At 45.1% G+C, this 25164-nt stretch overlaps 1 protein-coding gene across 2 annotated transcripts; it reads left to right on the top strand.

Moving 5' to 3' along the window:
- Nucleotides 1-2524: 2524 nt before the first annotated feature.
- On the top strand, nt 2525-17745 carry cd82a (CD82 molecule a). Of its 2 annotated transcripts, XM_027007458.3 has the most exons (9): nt 2526-2674; nt 7743-7815; nt 9387-9459; nt 12717-12841; nt 13094-13168; nt 14601-14699; nt 15294-15467; nt 15927-16010; nt 16253-17745. In XM_027007458.3, exons 2-9 carry the CDS (start codon nt 7753-7755, stop codon nt 16328-16330), a joined length of 771 nt encoding a protein of 256 aa, XP_026863259.1. In that variant the 5' UTR covers nt 2526-2674; nt 7743-7752; the 3' UTR covers nt 16331-17745. The 2 variants fall into 2 exon arrangements, with proteins under 2 accessions (XP_081565145.1, XP_026863259.1); XM_081709019.1 differs by lacking the exon at nt 15927-16010 and having other exon boundaries at nt 2525-2674.
- Nucleotides 17746-25164: the final 7419 nt, after the last annotated feature.

The raw sequence follows: 25164 nt of genomic DNA, 5'->3' as shown, positions 1-25164 counted from the left end.
TATCTTGATTTCCACATCACAATCCTCCAACTCCCCTGCTCACATGAGGTTGGGTTCGACTCGGTCAGCTCTATCCTGTGCAGGTGTGAAGGTAGAATGAAGTTATTGTGAACATGATACGAACGGGTCACAGTGGGCTGTGTACCTCGGTGAACATGGGGAAAGCTCGTGTGTTAGTCTTGTTTCCCGTTTGGTACAGGAAGACTACAGACAATGGCAATGATGTGAAAACTGGAAAACTAGCTACACATCCCAGCATGGCCATTTGGAGGCACCAGTAGCTTTCAACAACGTTCATTTACAGTTAAATTAAAAATGATTTAACTTGCCCTGAGATTGTATTTGTAAATCCATACAAGCTTTTTTGAAGGTTCAGTATATTTTAAAATGATGTATATCAGTTAAATAACACTTAAATTGATGGTGAAAATGTAAAGTCATTTCTGAGCAAAAAGATATCATGGCCTTAGAAGAAATATGACAGTCCTGTCATATTTATTGCTTAACTCCTCTTCGGTACTGCCGTGTTTTTAAATCACTTGGTAGTCTGCATGGCTATTAAATTGTTAAAACACTATATGGCTTTGGCAATGATGACGCTTCATTTGCTTCTGGTGCTGTAACTCTAAAAATCCTTCCATTCATTATTCAGTAGCAAACATGGAAATGAAAATGTAGGAGAATGTATTACTGCCAAAGACAGGTTGTCTGACCTGAAGAGGAGAATGAACAACATGAAAAACACTACACAAGCCCAGACACCTCGCCCCTCTAGACTGACCAAAAAGCACATAAAACGTCAAGCTGAATATGCAGGAAGGACCTCGGAGAAGTCTGTGTGGGTTCTGGGAGGCAGTTTTATGGAGTGATGGGAGTAAACTGGAAGTGTCTGGAGCCATGGTTAAGCAGTAAGTTTGACAAACACAAGGCTTATGAGCCCCTCCCACAGTCAAAGTGTGGAGGTAGCTGTGTCACGATGAGCTGCTGCAGTAACTGCTACTCTTGCCCATGTGACTGCTGCCTTGGATTTGTTGAAATGTCAGGACACGTTGGAGAAGAATGTGATGTCTTCAGTGTGTGAATTAACGTTTGATGACCACTGGACACGGCAGGTTCAGGATGAGCAACAGATTCAATGAAATCTCATTGAACATCTTTGGTGAGATTTACTTGTGCACGTAAGCAGTGGGCTTAAAACATTTCAGTAGATGTCAGAAACTTGTGCGCACCTGCCAGCAATGTTTACTGGAGGTAATGAAGCATAAAGTGTAGTGGTTAATAATAATATAACTAATAATAATAATTATATCGCGTGCACCAGCGAAGTCTTTAAGGGCTGTCAGACTCCAGCTGTGATCTGACACGAGGCAAATATCAGGAGAGGACGAAAGGAAGGATACGGGGGAAAATGAGGGCGCGAGCATTACCTTTGCGGTGTGAGGTGGGGGCGTGTGTGAGTCGGTATAGAGGCGAAAGCTGTCCGCCTAACGTGGTAGGTTCAACGGTCTAAATAAACACTCAAATGAACCCGTAGTTGGGGCCTACTCGTTAGGGGGACGAGTGGGACTCGCATATGCATAAGCTGTGGATATCGACATGTTAAGAAACGGGAATAACAAGAAGAATCGGCGCTGCACGTGTGACTGCGTTGCGTTTTCCATTTCGCTTTCCCTCGATTTAATAGATTAAAAATGAATTCCCAGTCGCAACGATTTGACTTTTTTTTCCATTTATAAGAAACTTTCACGACAAAAGGCACTACGAAATACCGAGGGTGGAATAGTTTTGCACATGGACATGTGTGGAGGAAATAATTTTTCGTTTGAGCTATATTAAACTCCGCTTTCTCAAACTTGCTTGAACATGTATTTAAACTTTCTTTAGCTGTTTACTAAAGCCTTGATGATATATTTACATTTAATCTACATTACCAAAGGGCTCGATTTTTTTTAGCGACTCTATATCGACTTTTACTGCTCAGAGTAGTTTTATATGTCCTGTGTGATGTGCTTAATTAAAGCAGCATAATCCAGAGTTTTTTGTGAATTTTTTTTATTTTTAAGATGAGCTAGTCAGAGCCTAGGCTGTACAGATAGAACGGAAAGGCTCGTTTTCAGTTTTCTATCTATCTATCTATCTATCTATCTATCTATCTATCTATCTATCTATCTATCTATCTATCTATCTATCTATCTATCTATCTATCTATCTACCTACCTACCTACCTACCTACCTACAACGTTGGGACATGGTGGAAGTCTGTAGACAGAACGATAGAATTTACGCTTATATTTATTTTGTAGAAAAAAAACCAATTCAATAAATCAACAGAAAAATACACTGTGAACACTTATACGATACGAGCAGTTTATCGTTTAATCTACAAAAATGTAGCGTCTACGTCGTCCGCTTCCTACCCTGTGGTGTAGATGAATCTGAACTGCTTGAGTCAGGACTCCTGTCGTGCTGAGGTGGCTCGACCTCGCCAGGTGTTCGCCGGGTTTTCGTCGGTAGGTGCGGTGTTGGCCACTAGGTGGCGAGCGCGGGTGTGTTTGCCTGAACGCTTCAGCTGGGTTCAGCGCAACACTGTTGCAGTAGTCTTCCTCCAGCGCGCTGGACACGCACCACGGCTGACAGCTGCGCACGTTTCAGTTCCCTCGCCATAACGAAATACGTGAGTACTGGTTTTACACACTTTCAGCCCAGAATGTGAGCCTTTTCAGGAAATGTTGCGTTTCACTGTAAGGCTTAGTTCTATGAATGAGACGAAGTCTGTTGGCAGGAAATCGAATGAAGCGAATATCTTACTGTGGAAGCCAAATGCATATTTATTGTGCACGGTGCTTTTATTGGGACTAATGTACAATTTACTGCTCCGTGTCGCCGTTTTCACGACACTGTTCCCCGCTGATGTGGCGTGCGCTAGAGAGTTCCCGCAGTTCACTGAGTACAAGTTGGATTGGAAACAGTCGTGCAAGCGAAAGCGATGCAAGATCCGTTTCACAGCCTCGAGCTCACCGATAACTACCCTCGTGCTCCGTCATTCTGAGGGGGTTTTAGCCTTCGAATAGACAAAAGCAAATCAAGAACACGCCGCGTTGGAAACTTATGTGGGTCAAAACCGTACTCTTACATTCGCCCTCTCCGGTGTAGCTCTTTGAAGTGTTACTGTTCAGCTGTGCTTGTTTAAGAGTATTTAAGAGTTTTTAAGACTTAATAGTACTTAAGTCTGCCGTTGGTTGACACTTCTAGGTGTCATTTGTTTGGTGGTATGTACAGGCCAAGCTACGTTTGCCCGAACGTTACCTCTGGAGGCTTTTGACTGAATCAATACTTTGGCCTAAATGATGCGGTGTCTGTTTCCATCTTTTCCACCTTTTCTAGTGAGTTCATTCACACTCGTTATGAGATGTGGGAATAGTCCGCCACTCCGTATGTAGGTCAGGCCTGAGGTGCTGGGCTCACTGACGGCGAGTCTGATGAATTTGAGACTGCAAGCACGATGGAGTCTTCACGTACCGAGCACAGATATGATTTTCGTTTACTTTATATTGATAGTTCTGTCCTGTATGAAGTTACCGACAGAGGTGTAAATGGGGCAAATGACAGCAGATATTACCAAAACAGCGCACATTTCTAGGTAACGTGAGACGCATCGCCGTCTCTCTGCCTATGTTGACATTAAGACGTCAATAACACACAGAAATCCAGTTTGACTGCATTCCGTCACTCAATCGTGCACCATATTTAACTCTTATAACTAAACAAACATTTCTTTATTTTTTTAAAAATAACAATTCATCCGAAAAGCTATGTTTTCGCATTCTTTTTTGTTTACCAAGCCACTTGTCCAGTACCATCTTTAGAGCATTACTGCGGGCTGTTCAAGCTGAACTCAAATGCTCTGCTTTAATGTGACTAAGAGGATCCAGCTGGCTGTTGTCTTCAGGTGCCGGGGTTAACCCTCCCAGTGAATGCGGGCCTTGTTCCTGGGTAAAGGAACTGTGGTGAAGTGAAGTTGCCGGGATCTGTTCTCTCTTCGCGGGGGAGACTCCCTCTATCTTCTCGCCTATTGACATGCCGTCGGGAACAGTGGTACGGAGCGTGAGACTGTTTGCTTTCTTGAGAGGAGGCACTCTAGACCCCATTTTTTGCCTCTGCTGTATGGTTGCCATGGGGACCAGTTTGGCATGCATTAGACTGAGAATGGCAAGGGGGTGGATTGGATTTAGATGTCTGGGTGGGTGGATGGCTGGGTGTTGGGGTTGGGTCATATATGGGGCCACTCACTGTCAAGCTCAGGAACCGCACATAAAACAAGCTCCTTCAGACCAGTGGAGAAGGATGTAGGCTTATTTTCAGGGTAGTTCCAGCAGATTCCTGCTGGGCATATTGAAGGCCTAGCTCTTATCTGGCCCTTGTTGTGTAATGTGGTGAATTTAAGACAGAGCGCATCCTCACTGTGTGTAGAGTTTCTGCTTTTGTCTGCTGAGAAATGCATAGCTGAAAGATGCCCTTGTCGTATTGGGAAATCAAAGCTGACCCTGTCTGTCTGTCTGTGTGTGTGTGTGTGTGTGTGTGTGTGTGTGTGTAAAGGGGTGTTGTAAGGAGGAAGAGCCCTGGTGTGTTCACCGCTGCCTCAGTTTGTTTTGAGCAGACAAGCGAAATGTCGTTAACATCAGACTGAGCAGTGAGCCTCTCTGCTCCTTTAGGGCACATAATACACTGCATCAGATACTCCCCAAAAGGCCAAGCGTGCACGCACACACACACACACACACACACACACACACACACACACACACACACATCTGAAATAGATTATCTCAGTTCCCTCTTTTCATGATGGAAGTTGCTATAATAGTACCTAAGACTGGTCAGTACCTGTCTGGTACAGCCAAGCCACATTTTTTAATTATGTTGATAAAGTTTAGTTTAAAAATAAAACTAAGAAAGAAAGAAAAAAACATGACAACAGCCAAGCAGAGAAATATATTCTCCTCTCCCATTCATGGCCTAAATAATTTTTAGTAAGTGCTCTGTGGTGCACATTTTAGGGGTCTCCTGCCCAGGGGTCCAGCTCGCTGCATGTTTGGAGTGAAATACACATATGGAGAAATAATACCATTCCTGTGCAGGACTCTTAAGAGCTCAACATGGACCTTGTGAAGTTCATTTGGTCAGATCCGCTCCAACCCTGTTAAGTCTTTGTCATTTTGGTTTTCCCTCTACTCTCCGCACGGTTGTGTGTGGTATACGAAAATAAGCTAAGTGAAAATGCTTTGTTAGATTGTCAGAAAGAAGGCAGAAGGAAAAAAACGAAAAACGAAAGCGGTGGAAGTAATGTGATACATCAGGCCTTTGCTTGGTTCCAGGGTGAATTCATCTTTAACATCTGTGACTAGGGAGAGGCGAGCCAGCCAGGACCTTGATACACACTTGCCAACCTTACAGTTTGGCTGTGTATCTCTTTGGCCAAGTGGGTATAGTGGATATATCTGCATGGGTGAGTGGGTATATGTTTGGTTGAGTGGGTATATCTGCATGGGTGAGTGGGTATATGTTTGGTTGAGTGGGTATATCTGTGTGGGTGAGTGGGTATATGTTTGGTTGAGTGGGTATATCTGTGTGGGTGAGTGGGTATATGTTTGGTTGAGTGGGTATATCTGCGTGGGTGAGTGGGTATATGTTTGGTTGAGTGGGTATATCTGCGTGGGTGAGTGGGTATATGTTTGGTTGAGTGGGTATATCTGCGTGGGTGAGTGGGTATATGTTTGGTTGAGTGGGTATATCTGCGTGGGTGAGTGGGTATATGTTTGGTTGAGTGGGTATATCTGCGTGGGTGAGTGGGTATATGTTTGGTTGAGTGGGTATATCTGCGTGGGTGAGTGGGTATATGTTTGGTTGAGTGGGTATATCTGTGTGGGTGAGTGGGTATATGTTTGGTTGAGTGGGTATATCTGTGTGGGTGAGTGGGTATATGTTTGGTTGAGTGGGTATATCTGCATGGGTGAGTGGGTATATGTTTGGTTGAGTGGGTATATCTGTGTGGGTGAGTGGGTATATCTGTGTGGGTGAGTGGGTATATGGTGTCTGCTGCAGCACTTTCCAATAGGCAAACCCTGGAAGTAAAACTCCTTAGAATCCTCGCAGTCTGCACAGCACTGGGGCTTTTGTTGGATCTCCTGAGTTTTGATAAAACCACTTTTTAGAGACTTTGTATTATAGTTTTCTAGGTAGTTTCTAAATATCCAAAAAGACTTTTCAAATGTGTAGTTACATTAACATCATTTATTCTGCTGCACCTTGTATTTTATGTGGCACTGATCAGATCATCAGGCACAACCTTGATCAGGACTTCCATACAGTGCTTCCTCTTCCACCGAGGGCTTTCATTTAACTTTTATCTCCTGCAGCAGCAGTAAGTGTTTGACCTGAAATGACCCCTTCATTGTATCGTGGGTTTTTTTGTCTTCAGTGAACACAACACATGAAACCTCCTCACGGATGACGCGGTGTGTCAAGCGTTTGATCCCCGCACAAATGTCAATGTTCACGTGTTGAGAGACCACTGTGGCCCCTGCAGAATCTGTGCTGTCCCTATCTGTGACTGACAGTAGAAAAGACACAATCATCTTATGCCCAGTAGGAGAACACTGACTATGTCTGTCTTGCAGTCGATCATTTATGGCTGGTACATAGCATCGCTGTGTTCTCTCAGTGGTCGACACACTTCCGTGTCTTGGCACTCTGCAGTGGTTTTCAGTTTTCTGTGCAGTCAATACTTTCCATCTGTCAGAGGCACAGTGGGCCAGTCAAATGTGTCGCGCTCTATGGTTTCCAGCAGCCTTCCACAGAGACGAGGCACGTCTGCATAATAATACTATAACACATTTATCCCAAGCAGAATTTAGGTCAGTGTTTGACTTCACTGCAATGCCAGTGACCAGGGGAGTATTGAACCATCCTCTGGACTTCGCCTTTGTTTACTTCATAAATTATTTGACCGTAAGTGCTTGTTGTCTCTGCATAATGAAGAAAAGACTATAGTACTCAGTGTATCGGGCGAAGGTATTAAAAATTGCTTTACGTGTGTTTGAGTGTTTTAAGTGTGTCTGTGACTGTTTGCAAATGCTGCCCAGTGTAATTGTTCTCACACTGTAATACTCCTGGCACAACAAATCACACAAGTCTTAATGTGTGCTGTGACATCCTGACTAACCGTATAGCGTAGCAACCGATCTAGAATTCACACAATTCAGCCATCAGCAGAATGCAGGCTAGTCCATGTCATCTCAAGGTTTTATCAACGTGTTTTTGATGTGCAAGACAGAGCACAATCATAACAACATAAACATGTAACAAGATATAACATAGTCGTAACACAGAACAAGACATAGCACAGTCATAACATGGAACAAGACATAGCACAGTCATAACATGGAACAAGACATAGCACAGTCATAACATGGAACAAGACATAGCACAGTCATAACACGGAACAAGACATAGCACAGTCATAACATGGAGGAAGAATGATTACAGTATGTAATTTTTGTGCATATTGTGCAGCTGTCATATGTGCATTGCAGTCAAATCCCCAGAGATGCCATCAACTCTCACAGATCCCACTACAGTGATAGTGTGTCTTTTATAGCCATGTTCTGTGCACAGCGCTTGTATATGTGATTGGCTACGTTTTGATTGACTATTTTCTCTTCCTCTGTTTTTGTTTCTTTCAGAGCGAACAGAATGGGGAAAGTTTGCATTACAGCCACCAAGTACTTTCTGTTTCTCTTCAACCTGCTCTTCTTTGTAAGTATCTCTGTCTCACTGAGACTCAGCCATCTGCCTTTCCCATAACTGACCTCAGAACGTCATGTGGGAAACACTGTAGCTTATAAAGAACAGGTTTACATTATACCTGATTTGTTGCTTTTTATATCAATTAATGAATAATTTCGAGCTGATGAATTTGAATGACTTAAGTAATATTAACATACAGGCTCTCCTCCAACATCAAATGTTAACATCTGTGTTAAGCAGGTTTTGGCTTGTTCCTGTTACACTGTCATTTGGGTTCCTCCAGCTGTTGCGTGTTAGACGAGCTGTGTGCGTTTTTCTCGTCGAGTGGGCTCACGTCACCCCTCCGTGCCAGCATGCTGCACTCATGTTTCTTAGAGCCCTGAGAGTTGCTCTCCTGTTTTGGGTTCCAACATGGATTCTGATCTCAGATTAAGTCCCATGGTCAGGCGTTAAATGGTCTGCAGGGACATTGTCTCTTTGTTGGATATCTCTCTCTCTCTCTCTCTCTCTCCTCTCTCTCTCGCTCCCTCGCGCTTTCTCTCTCTATCCCTCTCTTGCCCCATCTTTCAAACAACGTTCTCATAATTAAAGTGCAGATGAGGTGTTCAGCTTGGCGCTGTTCAACCTTCTTGGGAGCGAGCCACTTTGCCGTCTCATGCATCCCTGGCCGTCGTGCCGGCCTGCACGTCCTGAACCACAGGCCGTGTTTTTCAGGGTATAGCTGGCAGAGCGCCGCGGTGGTGACACACGGGCTTCCCCCACACACATCCTGGAAATGCCCCACACATAGCAACACCGAAGACGAGAAAGTGTAGCAGCTTCATCGCCAGCTGATGTAGTACCATTGGCCTGGAAATCAGCCCTTTTGTTTTTGAGACTATAACGTATGTGAGCAAGCAGTGCCTCTAAATCAGTCATTTTCTCCAACCACATGGGTGATGAGGCAAGATTCACTGTTGAGTCCAACGTCTGCTTTGAGCACATATCTGACCTGACCCAGGGCTACGAGAGCAGGGCACTAGCAGGATTGAGGAGAGGCTGCCAGAACCTGGTGTTGAGCTGAACTACTGTATGGACAGTGACTGGGGAGATTGGAGGAGTGTGTTTAAGGGAAACTATGGAAAAGAGGCCACATCCGCTGTAACCCCCCCCCCAGCCATGGCCCAATCAGTCCCAGATGTTAGTGCTGTGCAGAGAGAGAGAGAGAGCTTGGAACCCTGTGGTTAGAGTCAGGAGAACAGCACACTGCTCCGCTCCCTGGAGGCTTGCGTGATTGCTGTCTTGAACATGTAGTGACATTTTGACATACAGAGCTTCGTAAGTGTGCACACACGCTCGCTAAAGCACGGCCACAGTTCCGGGCTCCGTCCCCACCAAGAGGTTTGGACATAACAAGTTACAGGTTGTAAATTTTAAAAGTGGGGCCCCTCTCCCCACTTCTCCCTCACTGTGTGATTAATTTCTTTCTCTCACTCTCTCTCTCTCTCGCTCGCTCTCTCACTCTCTCACTCTCTCTCTCTCACTCTGCCCCCCCCCCCCCATCTTTTTCTCTCTCCATCTTTATTTTCCTTTCTCTGCAGATTTTTGGAGCCTTGATTATGGGTTTCGGACTCTGGATTCTCCTGGACAATCAGAGTTTCCTTGCAGTTTTGCGTAAGTCACTGACTGAATTCTCAGTGTAACCAAAGTAGGACCCTGTTCGAATGAGAACATCCAGTAATTCAAGTGGTTGTGCTCCCGGCAGACAGCATCACAGTCCTAATGACCTTGATATATTTTGCGTTGCTATTTTTCACTAACTGTTTTCATACAGGCTGCTTTGTGCCAGTGCTCCATTCCCTTGTGACTTCTTTGTTCTTCTAAAGGATTAGAAGAAGTTCTGAGGTTCTTCTTCTTCTTTACATGCTCATTAGTGCGCAGAGCCCTGTTAGGCCCTTTCCTGTCTTTATCTCCGAACAAAACGTCGCTGTGCTGTGACTCAGTAGTGCAGAGGGCTTTACGGCGCTGTGACTCAGTGGTGCAGAAGGCTTTAAGGCGCTGTGACTCAGTGGTGCAGAGGGCTTTACGGCGCTGTGACTCAGTGGTGCAGAGGGCTTTACGGCGCTGTGACTCAGTGATGCAGAGGGCTTTACGGCGCTGTGACTCAGTGGTGCAGAGGGCTTTACGGCGCTGTGACTCAGTGGTGCAGAGGGCTTTACGGCGCTGTGACTCAATGGTGCATGTGCCATACTGTGCCATGTGTCTCTGATGTGCTTTTGTTTGATGTTTGCTGTTGGTTCTCCCTTTTGCAGCACCATGTGGTGCAGTGTTTGGACAGACTCTTGCAGATGGCCTCCCTGTCAATGCCTCCCCACTCTGCACACTCTCTTGCTCTCTCTCTCTCTCTCTCTCACTGACACACACACACACACACACACACACACACACACACACACATCTGTTTTCCATCCCAGAGGCTGTTGGGTCAGTGGGTCTGTGTCTTCCAGACACGGCTGAGGAGGCTGGCGACCCCCCCGAGCAGCGTGAGCCAGGCAGGGCCTGTGGGTGACGTAGAAGGTCTGAGGCAGTGTGCAGGTGCTGCTGTGGCAACACTGAGCTCATTTAGCCGGTGATTCGTTAGCATGCGTTACGTCAGCCACCGAGCTACGTTAGTCATTGGTGAGAACAAATTATCACTGGTCAGCAAGTGTATCTGAGGAGGAAAAGAATAGAGCTCTCTTGTGCATCTCTCTCTCTCTCTCTCTCTCTCTCTCTCTCTCTCTCTCTCTCTCTCTCTGCCTGACACACACACACACACACACACACACAGTCTTGAAGAGTCCAGATGGAACTGAGGCCACAGCTTCTTGCCATGGCTAAAGGCAGTTGGCACAAGCGTACTTTGTTGATGCAATAAATACTGGGCCCGTTGGTCTGGTTCTGTCCTTGAGAAGCGATTAATGGGGAGCGTTGCGAATGCTCAGTGTAGTTGGCGTAGTCCTCTTGATGAATGTGGAGTTGGTGAGGTTGGAGGGAGTTCTATGTGTCTCACTCATGAATAGCACCGTTTGTAGAGACTGTAGTTAAACAAAGCTTGGGCTGATGGCACACGCGTCTGCCACCCCTGCTCCTCGTTCACCATGCAGACACATTCCTGCAACGCACCTGGATCAGGCAGACCTTCAGCAAGCCTCCCCACTGTGCCTGGACATGTTTTGGAACGCTTTTGTTTTCCTAATCCAGCCACCAACAGCCCTCCATACTGCTGGTCACTAGAGGACGTCCACGTTTCCGCCCTGCATCGAGACAAACGGAGGGGCTGTTGGTTCCACACTAAACAGGATGCAGCACACAGAATACACATGGAATATGAAACATGCCATGATGTCCTCTTCCTGCTTTATTTTACATTAAAGGATCTGGATTTTTATATTTTAAAAGGGGTCTTCACTTCACTTCAAACCTTTGAGACGGACTTCTTGCTGGTTAGCTTTGTAGCCAAGATATTACTTTATTACAAATAAAAACCACTCATAATAATGCTTTTATTTGACTGTTGTTGGTGGAATTGTATGATGGTAAAACAATGTGAAAACATTTAAGTGTGTTATTAGATGGCAGTATCATCTGTGGGAATTTACAATCCTTCTGTTGTTAATTAAATCGTTTGGTAATAAAACTGTTTAGTTAATTTCATAACAGTAACTGAGCAGAGTTCCACTGCCCCGTTATAACACTGTCCTGCCCTGCGGGGCAAAGGGAAGGCTGTGATGAGATGAGGAACTAAGGGCCACAACATGATCAGTCACATGCACATGTCAGTGGACCTCAGCCTTTGCTTGCTTGGTGAACTCTGGTTCTTCCAAACACAGTGTTCCTCTTCATTCAGACGCCTGCTAGCAGGTTATTATTGGAATGTGCTGGTCAGCGGAGAATGAGTTGCACAAGGCCGTCTTGACAGGATCAGTGAGACTGACTTGGCCGTTAACGTGCTCTTTGTGGTGATTACATCAGTTCAAGTGACATGCTGCAGTGCCTGGTGACCCCCAGTGTCGCACAGGCTCAGACGGCTTTCACGGGGACTCTGTGCACTGGCCCTTTGTTCGGAAGGGCTGCCTGCCGTGATGTTGCTCCTGCCACGGTGGGGCTGGCTCGGTCTGGCACGCTGACACCCTGTGGAGGTCTGTGGGGCCAGAGCTGCACATGGGAGAACGTTCCGGTCTCCCCCTGCTCAAACCGCGGAAAGTCTCAGTGCGCTGGGCCAGGATCTGCCCCGTGCGCTAGGCCCAACTAACCACCGTCTCTCTTCACAGGGAAACAGCTGCCAGACCCGTGTTAACTACACACACATTATTCTGTCTTTCCAGACACATCTTAAAACGAGACTAAGACTAAGGCATTTCGGCTGCGGTGAAATCCAGCAAAGAGGGCGATTTAGTGCACGATGGCGCTCAGGCTGCATCCAAAGAAACAGGCCATGAAGTGCAGACTGCTCCCACCCGAGGCCAGGGGTTCCTGCACTCTGCTCATGAGCAGGACCGAGTCAGACAGGATTACTGGCGCAGTCCCGCACTACAGTGAATTCCTTTAAATACATGCAATAAAAGAAACGTGGTTTTAATAAGATCATCTGGTACCGTTGATGCGTCTCTCTGGAATAAGTCACGGTGTAAAAGAAGAAAATAAAGTGAAGGAAAATATCTGACAGAAGAAAAGACTTTTGGCCAACTGCTGTAAAAAAAAAAAAAAAACTCTCTGGACTTTATAACCTGAAAAGGCTTTTTTCTTCCAAACCAAATCTGTTCTCCAGTCAAACTCTTCCTGGGATTTATTAACATTTTTGTAGAATTGTGCTTGTGCAGAAATATACTTGCAAAGCAGTTTCATGTTGAGTGTGTTTGAAAATGACTGTGAGTATGTGTGATTTGTAGAGGACTCGTCCACGGCACTCAAGGTGGGGTCCTACATTCTGATCGGAGTGGGCGGCTTCTCAATGCTCATGGGCTTCCTGGGATGCATGGGGGCCATTTATGAGATCCGCTGTCTGCTTGGCCTGGTAGGATACACACACACAAACACACACATTTATATAAAAGTTCAGTACTATTTTTTCAACAGAAATGACTCATATACTGTCATTTCTAGATTTCTGTACTGTCACTACATATGCCTTTTTCAGTACTGTGCACACGTATGTGCAGTAGATGTGTTGCAATTAAGCAGCTGACCCTGAGTGGTCATCTAATGACCTGTGTGTGTGTGGGTGTGCACGTGTGTGCTTGTGTGTGTGTCTGTGTGTGTTCCACAGTACTTTGCTTGCCTACTCATCATCCTCATTGCTCAAGTGGTTGCCGTCGTCCTTATTTATTTGCAGCGGGACCTGGTGAGTGATGACTTTGTGTGTGTGTGTGTGTGTGTGTGTGTGTGGATCCACACATAGCCCACATGTGCCTCAGCTGGTGAGTATAGTGTCATAGTAGTGGAGTTTTCAGTGTGGCACCCTTTGCTTTGTTTAGGATGTGTAAAAAATGTAAATGTAAATTACAATGTAAAAAACAGACAAGCAAACAAACAAACAAACCTTGACGTCTACCATATTTCTTAGAACTTAAAAGCACACTGCCCCCTAATGCATGTGCAGTTAATTACCCTGACAGTTGTTACTGGGAAATTGTGGTGGTTGTGTTTTTGCAAAAACCTTGATCACAAATAGTAAAACAGGTGTGTGATTGATGTTACTTACAGAAATAGTTAAGTGAATGCTCAGGAAGGACCAGAGCATCACACACACACACACACACACACACACACGCGCGCAAATGCAAAACTGGGTTAGTGGTGCTCTCTGCCAACATCCTGTCTCCCCGAGGAGCTGAAGAGAAGCATCTGAACAACATATGCAGTAAGGCAGGAATTCAGCATGGAGATACATAATACCTCGGATTTGTTTGGCTGTTAACATTCTAGCTCTTCCTCTGCTGGGCTTGTATCGTAGGGAATGTGTTTATAATGCTTCTTCTGAACCTTGGTGCAATACTGCTAAACCATCTAAAAGGCTGGACTGGTCTGACTGGTATTGCTCTGAACTGGTTCCAGTCATAGCTGACCAGTTGTCAGTACTCTGTTGCACTGGGTGAGAGCGGTTCTGAACTTAGTGCTGACCCGTGCTGGCCCCAGGGCTTGACGTTTTGGCCCAGCACTCCTTCATCTGGCCAGAGTCAAAAGCAGCTCAACAAAGATAAAACAGGGTTTGTTATCATTGGGAATGGTCATGAGTGCACTGATGCAATAGCATATCTGGCGTCGGCAGATTAGTTAAGCCCAGGCACTGTATCAAGAGATCTAGGCGACACATTTGGCTGTGAGCTTAGCTTTAAACACTGTTAGCAATGTCTCCAGAACTGCCTCCCATCATCTGTGTAACATAGTCAAGGTCAGAAGAGGTTTCGCAACATGAAAAAGTCATACATTTGTATCACCGTATGTGGACTACTGTAATGTGCTGCTAGCCGGCCTCCCTGAGAAATCTGTTTCAAGCCTGCAGAGGCTGTAGAATGCAGAAAGAGAGAGCATATGTCAGTCCCTTAAGAGTTGGGCTGCCTGTGTCATTCAGAATCCACTTTAAAATTCTTCTGCTGACGTTTAGGTGTTACAGTTACATGCAATGTCAGAACTCAGAACTTAAATTCAGATTCCATTCAGCACAGATGATCTTGATTCAGCTGAAAAGTGCCGCGATTTGTATGAAAGGACAGCAGGGTGTGGCTGCTTTGGCATGGTGTGAAGTTTAGCTGACGTGCTTTTCTTCCTTTTAGCTAAGGAAAGAGGCAAACAACATCGTGAGCAAAGTTGTGGCAAGCTACCATGGTCAGAACAGGACAACGGAGCAAGCCTTGGACTACATCCAGCGAACTGTAAGTGCTCAAAGACTGGCCCTGGATCAGTGTAGACTTCAGAAAAGTAACAGATGTCGGCTACATGCATGAACATGATCACTGAAGTGTTATTATGTGACTCTACATCCCTGGAATGTTGAAACACTTGAGGTTGTGGATGGTGAGGGAATGTGATAACAGTCTGAGAGAGAGAGAGAGAAAGAGAGAGGAAGTAACCAGGAAGTAAAAGAGCATTTCATTAAGAGCAGATGAAGCCTCGTAACTAGCAGTGGAGAAAAATGTGATGCCGGAAACTCTAGGTTCAAAAATCATTACATTACAATATTAACTGACACAAGGAGCATAGCTTATAACAATAAACTGATATACTCAGCCCTCACCCTTGAATCAAAATCTAGACATGATTCACTGACTCATTAAACACTTAGATCAACTGATCAGCTATTGTCATCATGCCTACCTCGGTAAGGACAGAACAGAAAATCTGTCCAAACCAGCCCTTAAGGAACAAGGATTGTAGAGTATCAGAAGTGTGGCGTTCTGTCTTAGCCCTGCTGTGAGGATTCTCTGCTCACGTTTTGGGTTTTTTTGGGGGTTTTTTTTGTGCCACAGATGCAGTGCTGCGGATGGAACGGCCGCCTCGACTGGTCCAACAACCAGGTGATCATGAACAGCTCCCAGATGCTGTACCCCTGCTCCTGCCGGAACACCTCCATCCCTGGAGACAACGGCACAGACAGTGGCTTCTGTGAGGCGCAGTCTCCTGACTGGCCCATTTACAACACGGTACGTCCTTCACAGGAACAGGCTTCCTGGGTTTGGCCCAGTCCTAGCTTACACCGTTCTACAGACACTGACTAAAGGTGTGAACTGTTATGGTTCCAGCTCTGAGACACACCTGATTTTAATAACCAGATTCTAATTTGGAGTTAGAATGTGTCAGGTGGAAACCAAACTGCGCTGACAGGTAGGATACCACAGCAGGCTGGCGCACAACAACTCTAAAGGATTTTCAAAGCAGAATTCTCACTCAAATTCCAAATTAATCTGGAAGTACAAACGTAGAGTTGAAAGAATTCCGGTCTGTTGGAAAAGAACTGTTCTCTGTCATTTTATACAGTAAGCCTAGGAATTTTCTTATCTCTGATACTTGTAATTTATGCACCAAGTATTATGTCATGCTTTTGTCGTCAAGACGTTTGTGAATGACTTACTAGTAGAAGGGGGTGTCTTCTTCCCCACCAGGGCTGCATTGTCAGTGTAGAGAGCTGGCTCTTCACAAACTATGGAGTCATTCTAGGAATCTGCCTCGGGGTGGCCGTTATCGAGGTATTCCTCTCTCTCCATCTGTGCTCGTATATGCTGACTACGCGCACGTGTGCTACGTGCCTTCGTAATTTCACTGTCACTTCATGTCGTGTGAAAGGTGTCGTATCAGTGTTGAGCAGTGAAAGCATTCACGTGCCAGCTTCAGATCAGTTACTCTGACTAATGACTGTTCTCAGATCAATTACACTGACTAATGACTGTTCTCAGATCAGTACTCTGACTAATGACTGTTCCTCCTGCAGCTTCTTGGCATGATCCTGTCCTTGGGCCTCTGTAAGAGTGTACACCAAGAAGACTACACCAAAGTGCCAAAGTACTGAGGAAGACACACACACATACACACACACATGCATGTATGCCTACACATGCCCATGCATGCACTCTCACACACACAAAATTCTGACACTTTTTATTATGTATTTGTTTGCTCAGAAAAATAAATAAATACCACATGAAATGGGGCCAAAAACAAATTAAGCTTTATTCTGCATTAGAAATGTCTTGGGATGCCATTTATTATTTTGGATAGCAGTGACGTTTTTTGTGTTGGTCCTACACAATAGTGGTGTATGGTAACCCTGTGCAGAGTACCTTTAAGTTCGCAAAAGGTCCTCCTTTCTTCAAAGTGCCATTTCAGCATCCGAACGTGCGGCAGAATGTGCGCCTTCCTGTTTAGAGTGTTGAGAGAGGCCTGCATCAAGGTCTGCTGACTGGTCTTAGTTCTGAGATACTGTCGTAAATGTGATACCAAACCAGGCTGGTGGGAGGTGGCATGTGCCCTCTCAGGTTCCGCTGTTGCCCCTTGACACCCTGGGCCACTCAGCTCCGACTGCCACATTGCACAGACTCACAGCTAACAGCATCTATAACATGATGGTTCTTCTTTTTTCTCATTTTAATTTGTACATCAGTGTTTTTTTTTTCATTTCTGTTGGGGTTTGTTTTTTTATTAGTTTGTATATATGTTTGGCAATGCATTAATTAGCATGTTGGTTTTAAGTTTAGGAGAGTCAGTGACACTCGAGTATTTCGTTGTTTTTTGTTTTTTTTTATTGTACAGACTGCATATTTTTAAAAAATCTTGGGCTTTTTGTTTTTGGGCTTTGGTCATTATCTTTTAAAAGAGAAATTGTAGAATTAATTGATGATGAGAACCATATTCTGTCATATAGTTGGCCAAAACGTAATGTAACCCTCACTCTTATACCACTGCCTTGCTTTGATCCTAATCGGTGTGCGTTTTAAGACACTGCCTAGTACTGAACGTCTTGTTTCTGGCTTCTTGTAACTCCTTATGTTTTATGAAAGCAGAATCTTCAAAGTTGATGTCATCTCATTACATGTGTCTGGACTGTGCTCGATGCAGAGGAGAGCTAAAAAAGCACACTAAAAATCATTTTTGGCAAAATATTTCACATTGTTATTCTAATTCTTTTGTATTTGACTAAAGTAAATGGGCCAAGGACTGTGGTCAGGACCCTCGCTGCATTTTTTCTTTTAAAGGGAAAGAAGGGATCAGACGTCCTGAAAACTAAATTATTTTGATTATGATCATGAAAATCATTCTTACTTCTTGTGATACATCGAAAGAAAATCTGTTTGTTTGAAACTTTTTATATGCTTGGAGTTGCCTACCCTCTTGACCAAGTGTGAAACAATTTTATGAAACAGTTTGACTGTTACACTTGATGTACCTGTTAAGTTCTTTCTGTTACAATAAAGTGAACTCACCCGGTTTACTGTCTGCCTTCAGTTTAATGTGCGGCGAATGCCTGTTGCATGAATTTCTCATAGATGGACACTAGATGGCAGTACTTGATTTTTCGGAATGATATATAACATTACTGATATATATATATGGGGCAGAGGGCAAAAATATCTAAATATTATATAGTCATATTTCACAATTTTTTTTTAAATTATCAAAGCAATTTTGGAGTGTATTAATATTCATTTCTGCCTATCAGAGTCTTGATCCTTGCCAAGGGGAATAATAACTCACAGACGAGCTACACCTTTTGATCCCGGGACAGTTCTCAAAGGTTTTAGAGGCCAATCTGGCTCCTTCCATACAGTGGCAGCCGTTTCCATCTTAACTGAGCTTATCCCTCTATGTCTCACGGGAGGGCCCTTTCCACCTGTTAGTGGCCTTCATGTCCAGCGTGTGTGCCCTACCATCTCCTGTTTTCAGACTTGTGTGACTCTCCACGCATGGCTCCTCTGCTCTGCTAGCATATTGTGAATTGTGGACCACAATATTTACTTATTTCAGTAAAGCTTCAAAGACTCACGTAAGAGAGTTCTCTTTTGGGGCAATTAGCCTCTGTTCCCACAGTTAACGCTCAAATACCCTGATTCAAATTCTAGACACACATTTACTCTTTTTAAATTACAGTTTGAAGCGCAAAAGAAGAGAACGGACTGCTCACGTTATGAACTGAATGCATAACATGTTGTGCTCAGAAAAACGTTCACCCAGAGCAACAGGTTCAGGTTTTGTCTTTATTTAAAACATATATATATATATTTTTTTGTCTTTTCACCTACTGCCTGTCTGGATTTCAATCAGGGTTTACACCCAGCCACAGGGCTGAATTCTAGTGAACAGAAAGGCCTGAGTGGTAATGTCAGACAACCACACCACATCTGGGCTCCATTAACCTATGGTAATGCACCTGCCAAAGTCAGACAGCTCACATCATCACGCTTCTCTCTTCCGTTGATAGTGCCCTGTCAGTGGTGCTCAGCCCTGCCCCCTGTAATCAGACTGGGAAGTGCTTTATATTACAGGCACACTGCATGTATATTTTAGGCCTCTGCTCTGCTGGAGAGGAGACCTGAGCTGGAATGTAAGTCTGTCTGATCATACCCTGCGAGTCGGGTACACAATTCCAGCAGCTGATCAAACTGTTCATGAGGCCGGAGGAGTTCGTTTTTAGATTGTAAGCACTTAGGAGGTTGAGTTCTGCAGAGGACAGTGTAAGAACAGTTATTCCAGTGGGTTTCATAGATTGGCGTTCCAGTGCTAATAATATTACCTTCTTGTCTTTCTCTCTAAGCTCGCTCGCTCTGATTTTCTCTCACTTCTCCCTTTCTGAAGAAAATGAATTAAAAGATTTACAGGCAGAGCCCAAATTGCAGGACGCAGGGTTTCCAGAGATACAGGATGAGATCCTTCATCAGCTGTGCAAGCAAAGTGCTTTTGACGTTCGAGCAGGTGGAGCCAATTTATATATGAAAACGTAGATGCTTAGATCAGAGCATCCGTTCCGCGGGTTCTAAACTTCCAGGAGGGTAGCTCCTTTTTTCCCTTTGTTTTTTTCCCTAACTTCATTGCTGCCATAGCAACAACTGGCAATAGAAACAGATATGGTCTGATGGTCCAAAGGTGTTCAATAAAACAGTATTGGTTTCTCCAATAAGCTGATCCCTTGCAAGAAATAGACAACTCCCACAGTTATGCATGAGGAGGAATATGGGTAATAATTTGAACCTTTGATGCTAGTTATTTTAGTGGCTGCTGTAATAAATTTACATATAATTTATAGCGGCTGCAGGCTACAGTACCACATTTATTATCAGACTGGTAATTCATTTCACTCTTGACGAGTATGTCTTTGATGTTTTTGTCTTGTCTGTAGGAGATTAGTGGCGGAGCCGTAAAAAGGGTTGTGGTCTCTGCATCATTCCGGAGGAGTCCGAAGTGTTTAAGTCTAATATCAGCCACTGTTTTATCTCTAAGATGATAAGTCAGCACCAAGGGAATTCTTGTAGTCTTACCAGCAAACAGTTTATTGATGAGTGTGCCTACTCTCTGAACAGGTAAAACACAAGCAAAAGCACAATCTATGACTTCCTCAGGAGATCCATAGATATGAAAATAATCACACATTTCCAGACTTTTCTGTCTTCATTCTCAAAAGCTCTTCGGTCTTATTAGCTGTGAGTAAGGGAGGTTTTTACAGACCTTGGAATGGAATTAGAGAGAGAGAGAGAGAGAGAGAGAGAGAGAGAGGGAGGAAAAACAAAACAAAAACCAAGACTTGTGTGATTGTAAGTACAAGACAAAAAGCTGTCATTCACAACACACATGTGCACTCAGTCACACTGGTCATCATCGTCGACATAAACCTAATTTAATTCCACAGACACAGTTAATGAAGGACAGCAGTCTGATGGAGAGGAAAGAGATCTATGGTCCATAAAGCAAACCAACTACAAGTCTAATTAACATCCTGTGACATCATCTACACTTTTTTCAGTTCTGCTAGCAGTCAGCCAAACATGATTTAAATAAGCAAATAATAGTTCATTTACATATGTACAGCTGACAGTGGTCTTGACATTTTTCTCATGAATATGAAATACATGTTTGAATGTATTTGTTTGAATTTGTTTGAAATTTGTTTGAAAACGTAAAGTCAGGACCACTGTCATCTGCTGGAAAATGGCTCTTGTATTTATACACTTAGGCGCTGGAGCATAGCTTAAGCTATATGAACACACTGCCCCTCAGGGGAAGTGACTGTTTTCTCACTGAGACAGAGATGAGCGGTGAGGGGGTGCACTGAGTGCTCGCTGGTCTCCCCGGGACTGACCTGGGAGAGGACTTCCAGGGTCTGTGCTGGAACGACTCCCAGACTGCAGTGTAGCTCAGCATGACTGCTGGCGGCAGGTCTGGAATTCTCATCTACGAGGGCATGGAACAGCAAGACCAGGGCTTGGTCTCATGCCAGGCCCCACCCCTTTTCCCTGTCCTTCTCTTGGGCCAGATGAACCCTGCACTCCAGATCACCTCGCTGGGCTGTGCAGGCCCGGCCTCGGGGCACTGCATGAGCAGGGAGGGAGTTATCGGTCTGTGAAATCTGGTAATCCCAGTCAGGGAACGAGGGAAGTCCCCAAATGCACTGCCACTGTCTTCCCCCTGCTGCCCTGCTTTTCACGTGGAGACATTGAGGGTTGTTTCCTGAGCTCTGTTCCTGTTGAAACAGTGTTACTGCACACACATTGGCTCATGAGGTCAGCTGCTCCCAACGCCCCTGCCCACACACACGAAATCCCCCTCCTGCTCCCACAGCTGCCCCTGCCTGGTTACCGTCTGCGCTGTGGGATGTCTGGGCTGTGTGAGTGTAATCCAGCCTCAGCTGCTCAGCCCCGGTCCAGTGGGGATGGACTGCTGTTGGGTGGGGTGGGGTGGGGTGGGGGGCTTTCATGTTATTCTGAGCTTTAATGAGGTCAGAAAATGTCGCCCTTTTAGACTGAGAGTGCTCCACACAGGTAGCAGACAGTGCCTGGGCCTTTAAAAAAAACAAAAACAAACCAGAATAGCAACCATTCACATGTGGACTCCTCATCTATGATGACTACAAACTGCACTTTTGCGACTCGTTCACTTTCACATTGTTCTGGATGTAATGGTGCTCACTTTTCAACCAGCAATAGGAAATCCTATCCAGTAGCCTGGTGCTGCTAAAAAAAAGTATTGACAAAGTGAAATACTTCCAGGGGTCATTTCTGTAGTTTTTGAAATTTGATTAGAAAGTGTTCTGTTTACATGTCTACTTTCTGAATAGATATGTAATTCACAGGGAAGGAGACTTCTCTGGGAGTTTCTCATGTATGTTTCTAATGGGAGAGAGGAGGTATGAGATGGCTCACTGGTTCTCACCACTGGATCATATAAGACAATAGGTGAGCGCCGGTGAAATCTCTGATGTCTGGCGATTTGTGCTTAGTGCACAAATTGGAGGTTTAAATCTTTAGTCACAGTAGTTTGCATTCGTTTCGCAAGTCCTGAATTATTGTTTAGAATGTTTAGAGAGGAATTCCAGTTTCTATAGCATCAGTGTTTTGGAGGCTGCTTCAGTGTGTTATTTGCCACATTTTAGACATGTTCCCTGGGTTAGTCCTGGTTACCTTAGCAGGTCCCTTCAGTGCAGGGACTGGGTGCTGCTTAGACACCACCTCCACTACAAGCTACATGGGCTTTGCACCGACTGCCTGAGAGTTACTGTCCCCGACATCCCACATGCCTCATCTCATATAATGGATGGTTCCGTTTCAGAGCTGTATTTGAATATCTGATGTTTTCCTTTGGCTGGAAGGGCACACTGCCTCCGAGAGCGCCGAGATGTCCCAGGGGTGCCGTGATTTTTCACTTGCATCAGTGTCTTGCCTTTAGGAGATAGGAGACAGGCAAGTGCAGCTTCTCAGAATATCCTCTGCCATTTGTTAAAAATAAATAAATAAATTTGCGTGATAGTCCCGGTTTGCTCGGTAAACAGACTGAGCAGATCAGTGTCTGCGGAGACGGGCTTGGGCGTGGTAGGCTGCGTCTGGCGCCTCACACCAGGAGCATGGAGGCCAAGCTGGCCATGGAGGCAGGAGGAAACGAGGAGAGGCGCGCCAGACCGCCGCTCCGAGTTGTTTCAACAGCTGCATGGAGTCAGCGAACCTGGCGTCACAGTCCGCAAGCCTCCCTGGGCTGTGAAACCCAGAATCCCAGAACCCAGAACCCAGGACCCGGAACCCTGCTTTGCTCAGTAACCTTGAGCATAACAGCGTGCATCTGATTTGCTGCCACTTCCTGGTTCTTATACCACCCTGTCTCACTAACGAGGTCTGCGACTCCTTTTGGATGTACCATGTGTTATGTCAGGTTTATTTTGCTCTAACCTTGCACACGTCTCACATTTTGTTCACCCCCACTTCTTTACTTGTCTCTTACTTCCTTTTCATCCTTTCTGAAGGCACATATCACTTTAGGCTCATAGCTGATATCGCTGAAAGGCATCCGTATATATTTATTTTATGCTACATAGTTCCTCACTTTACTGCGATAAAGCTGTTGACTAGTGCGCAGTGCACGCACACAGAGAGCTGGCCGGTGCATAATGTAGATGGCAGAGCCATTAAATCATTGCCCATGTCGCTTACACACGAGTGAGCATTGCTGTAGGGCACCGAGCGAGGGCTGGCAGTATGATGCACGCGGGAGCCTTGCTACCGCACGTACTGCTGGAGCAAACGCATACGTTCATATACGGTGCACTCAGCATGTGGTACCTAACTGTTTTCCAGAGCGCTGGACATGAGGTGTATGAAGACATATCGCATTTTTATAAATTGGAAGACCTTCCATGTGTTTGAGTCAAAAAGTAAACAAACAACCCTCACACAGACTCAAAAGACACTCCGACGCTTGCTGTGTATCGTGTACGAAATACACCTCTCAACCCAAACCACCACATCCAAACGTGCATGCTGATCTTCAGCTCGAGCGAGATGAACTCGGGCAGACGCGAGACCCTCCCAGCTGGATCCGGCTGTCTCTCGGCCCTTATCGACGGAAGACAGCGGCATGACGAGTCTCCCTTTACTCAAACGCGTCTTGACAGTGACGAGGCAGAGCACGCGCCTGTCATCTGAGGGGTTTGTAAACAACATGTCAAGGCCCATTGAAAGCCAGAGTCATTTTCAGCTTTTCAGCTCTTCATCTTGATGCGGGCGTTATGTTTGCGCGCGTGGCATTTTCGGCAGCCTTCGGATGAGAGACAGAGAGGCACAGGATGACTCAGATAAAAACAAAACAAAACGAGAGCCCTTCTGCTGCTGCCTGGGAACTGAGAAAGAACACAACAGAACAGTCCACATGGCTGTGATCACTGGAGCTCGGGTGATTATTTGGAATTAGGTCTAAAGCAAGAGAGAGCCAAGTATCGTCGCCGCACGGCGATGAGTCAGTAGCGCGTGCTTGAAGTCCATCACTGAAGAAAAGCTTCACAGGTATGTGTGAGATTAGCAACCCCCCACCCAGGGCCTGCAGTCATTACACAGTCATTAAAGATGGTGTATAGGTATTTATCATTATTTATAATTAAAGATGGTGTAAAGGTATTTCGGTATTTTCTGCTGAGAACCTGAGGGCTTTTGCTCTGTTCTCTATTTGTCATCTAACTATGATTGCTAAGGGTCAGAGACAAAGCCCATATTTAGATATAGAAGCTCCCTCCTTCCAATCTGTGGGGAGAATTAAAGGAAGGGAGAGCGGGAGGGAGGGAGAGAGAGAGAGAGAGAGCAAAAGAGCAAGAGAGAGCGATAGAGAGAGAGAGAGAGAGAGAGAGAGAGAGAGAGAGAGAGCGAGAGAGAGAGAGCGAGAGCGAGAGCGAGAGAGCCCTAGTGGAAACACACGGGAGGGGAGACTTGCCAAGTCCTAACAACATGATATATGGTCTGTAATGCTTGGGTTATGAAGTGTACCAGGAAGTTCCTAGCTCTGGAGAAGCAACCATAACACACACACACACACACACACACACACACACACACACACACACACACACACACACGCACGCACACAAGCATGCGCACACACACAGATATGTACAGAAATCATTTCATGAAAGAATTTAAGCAAGTGTCAAAGTACCCACAGTTAGTTAAATTCATGAGCTGACAAAAAATGGCTGTGTATTAAAAACCAATTTCCTGATTTCTGCTTCCTTTCCCCTTTTAAAACATATTCGAATGGTTGGGTTCATTTATGCCACGACGACATCCAGCAGGGAAGCTGAACTGACTTGGGAAGCTGAGGTGGACGAGCAGTAAGGCTCTCGTGGGAGTGCGGGACAAGCCAGGGAACGGTTTGTTTTTGCAGTTTCCAAGACAGCCAAACTATCTCCTCGACCAGGAAAATAGGCCACATGTCAGATTTAAATTAGCATTATACTGTGAACCTTAGAATAAATCTGTTGGACATCACTGAGCACAGTTCCAACAGGGATGGCCAGCTGCCATGATTGGCAAACCTTCACAGGAAGAGAGACTTCTCTGAGAGTTTCCCATGTATGTTTCTAATGGGAGAGAGGAGGGCGTACACGTATGAGATGGTTCACTGGTTCTCACCACTGGATCATATAAGAGAAAAAGTGAGTGTCTGTGAAATCTCTGATGTCTGGCGATTTGTGCTTAGTGCACAAATTGGAGGTTTAAATCTTTGTTTAAACTTTTGGTCCAGTAGTTTAAGTCCTGAGTTATTGTTTAGAGTGTTCAGAAAGGAATTCCAGTTTCTCCAGCAACATTTAAACACCAGCGTGAGAATTTACACAATAAAGTCATTTTTTTTTTTCCATTTTATTTTGTTCTGTGTGAAACA

This window comes from Electrophorus electricus, chromosome 3 (assembly GCF_041902795.1).
Source record: "Electrophorus electricus isolate QZ-2024a chromosome 3, ASM4190279v1, whole genome shotgun sequence".
Classification (NCBI taxonomy): Eukaryota; Metazoa; Chordata; class Actinopteri; order Gymnotiformes; family Gymnotidae; genus Electrophorus; species Electrophorus electricus.
Note: the sequence above shows the minus strand (reverse complement) of the source record. Positions and strands in the feature narration are given on the sequence as shown.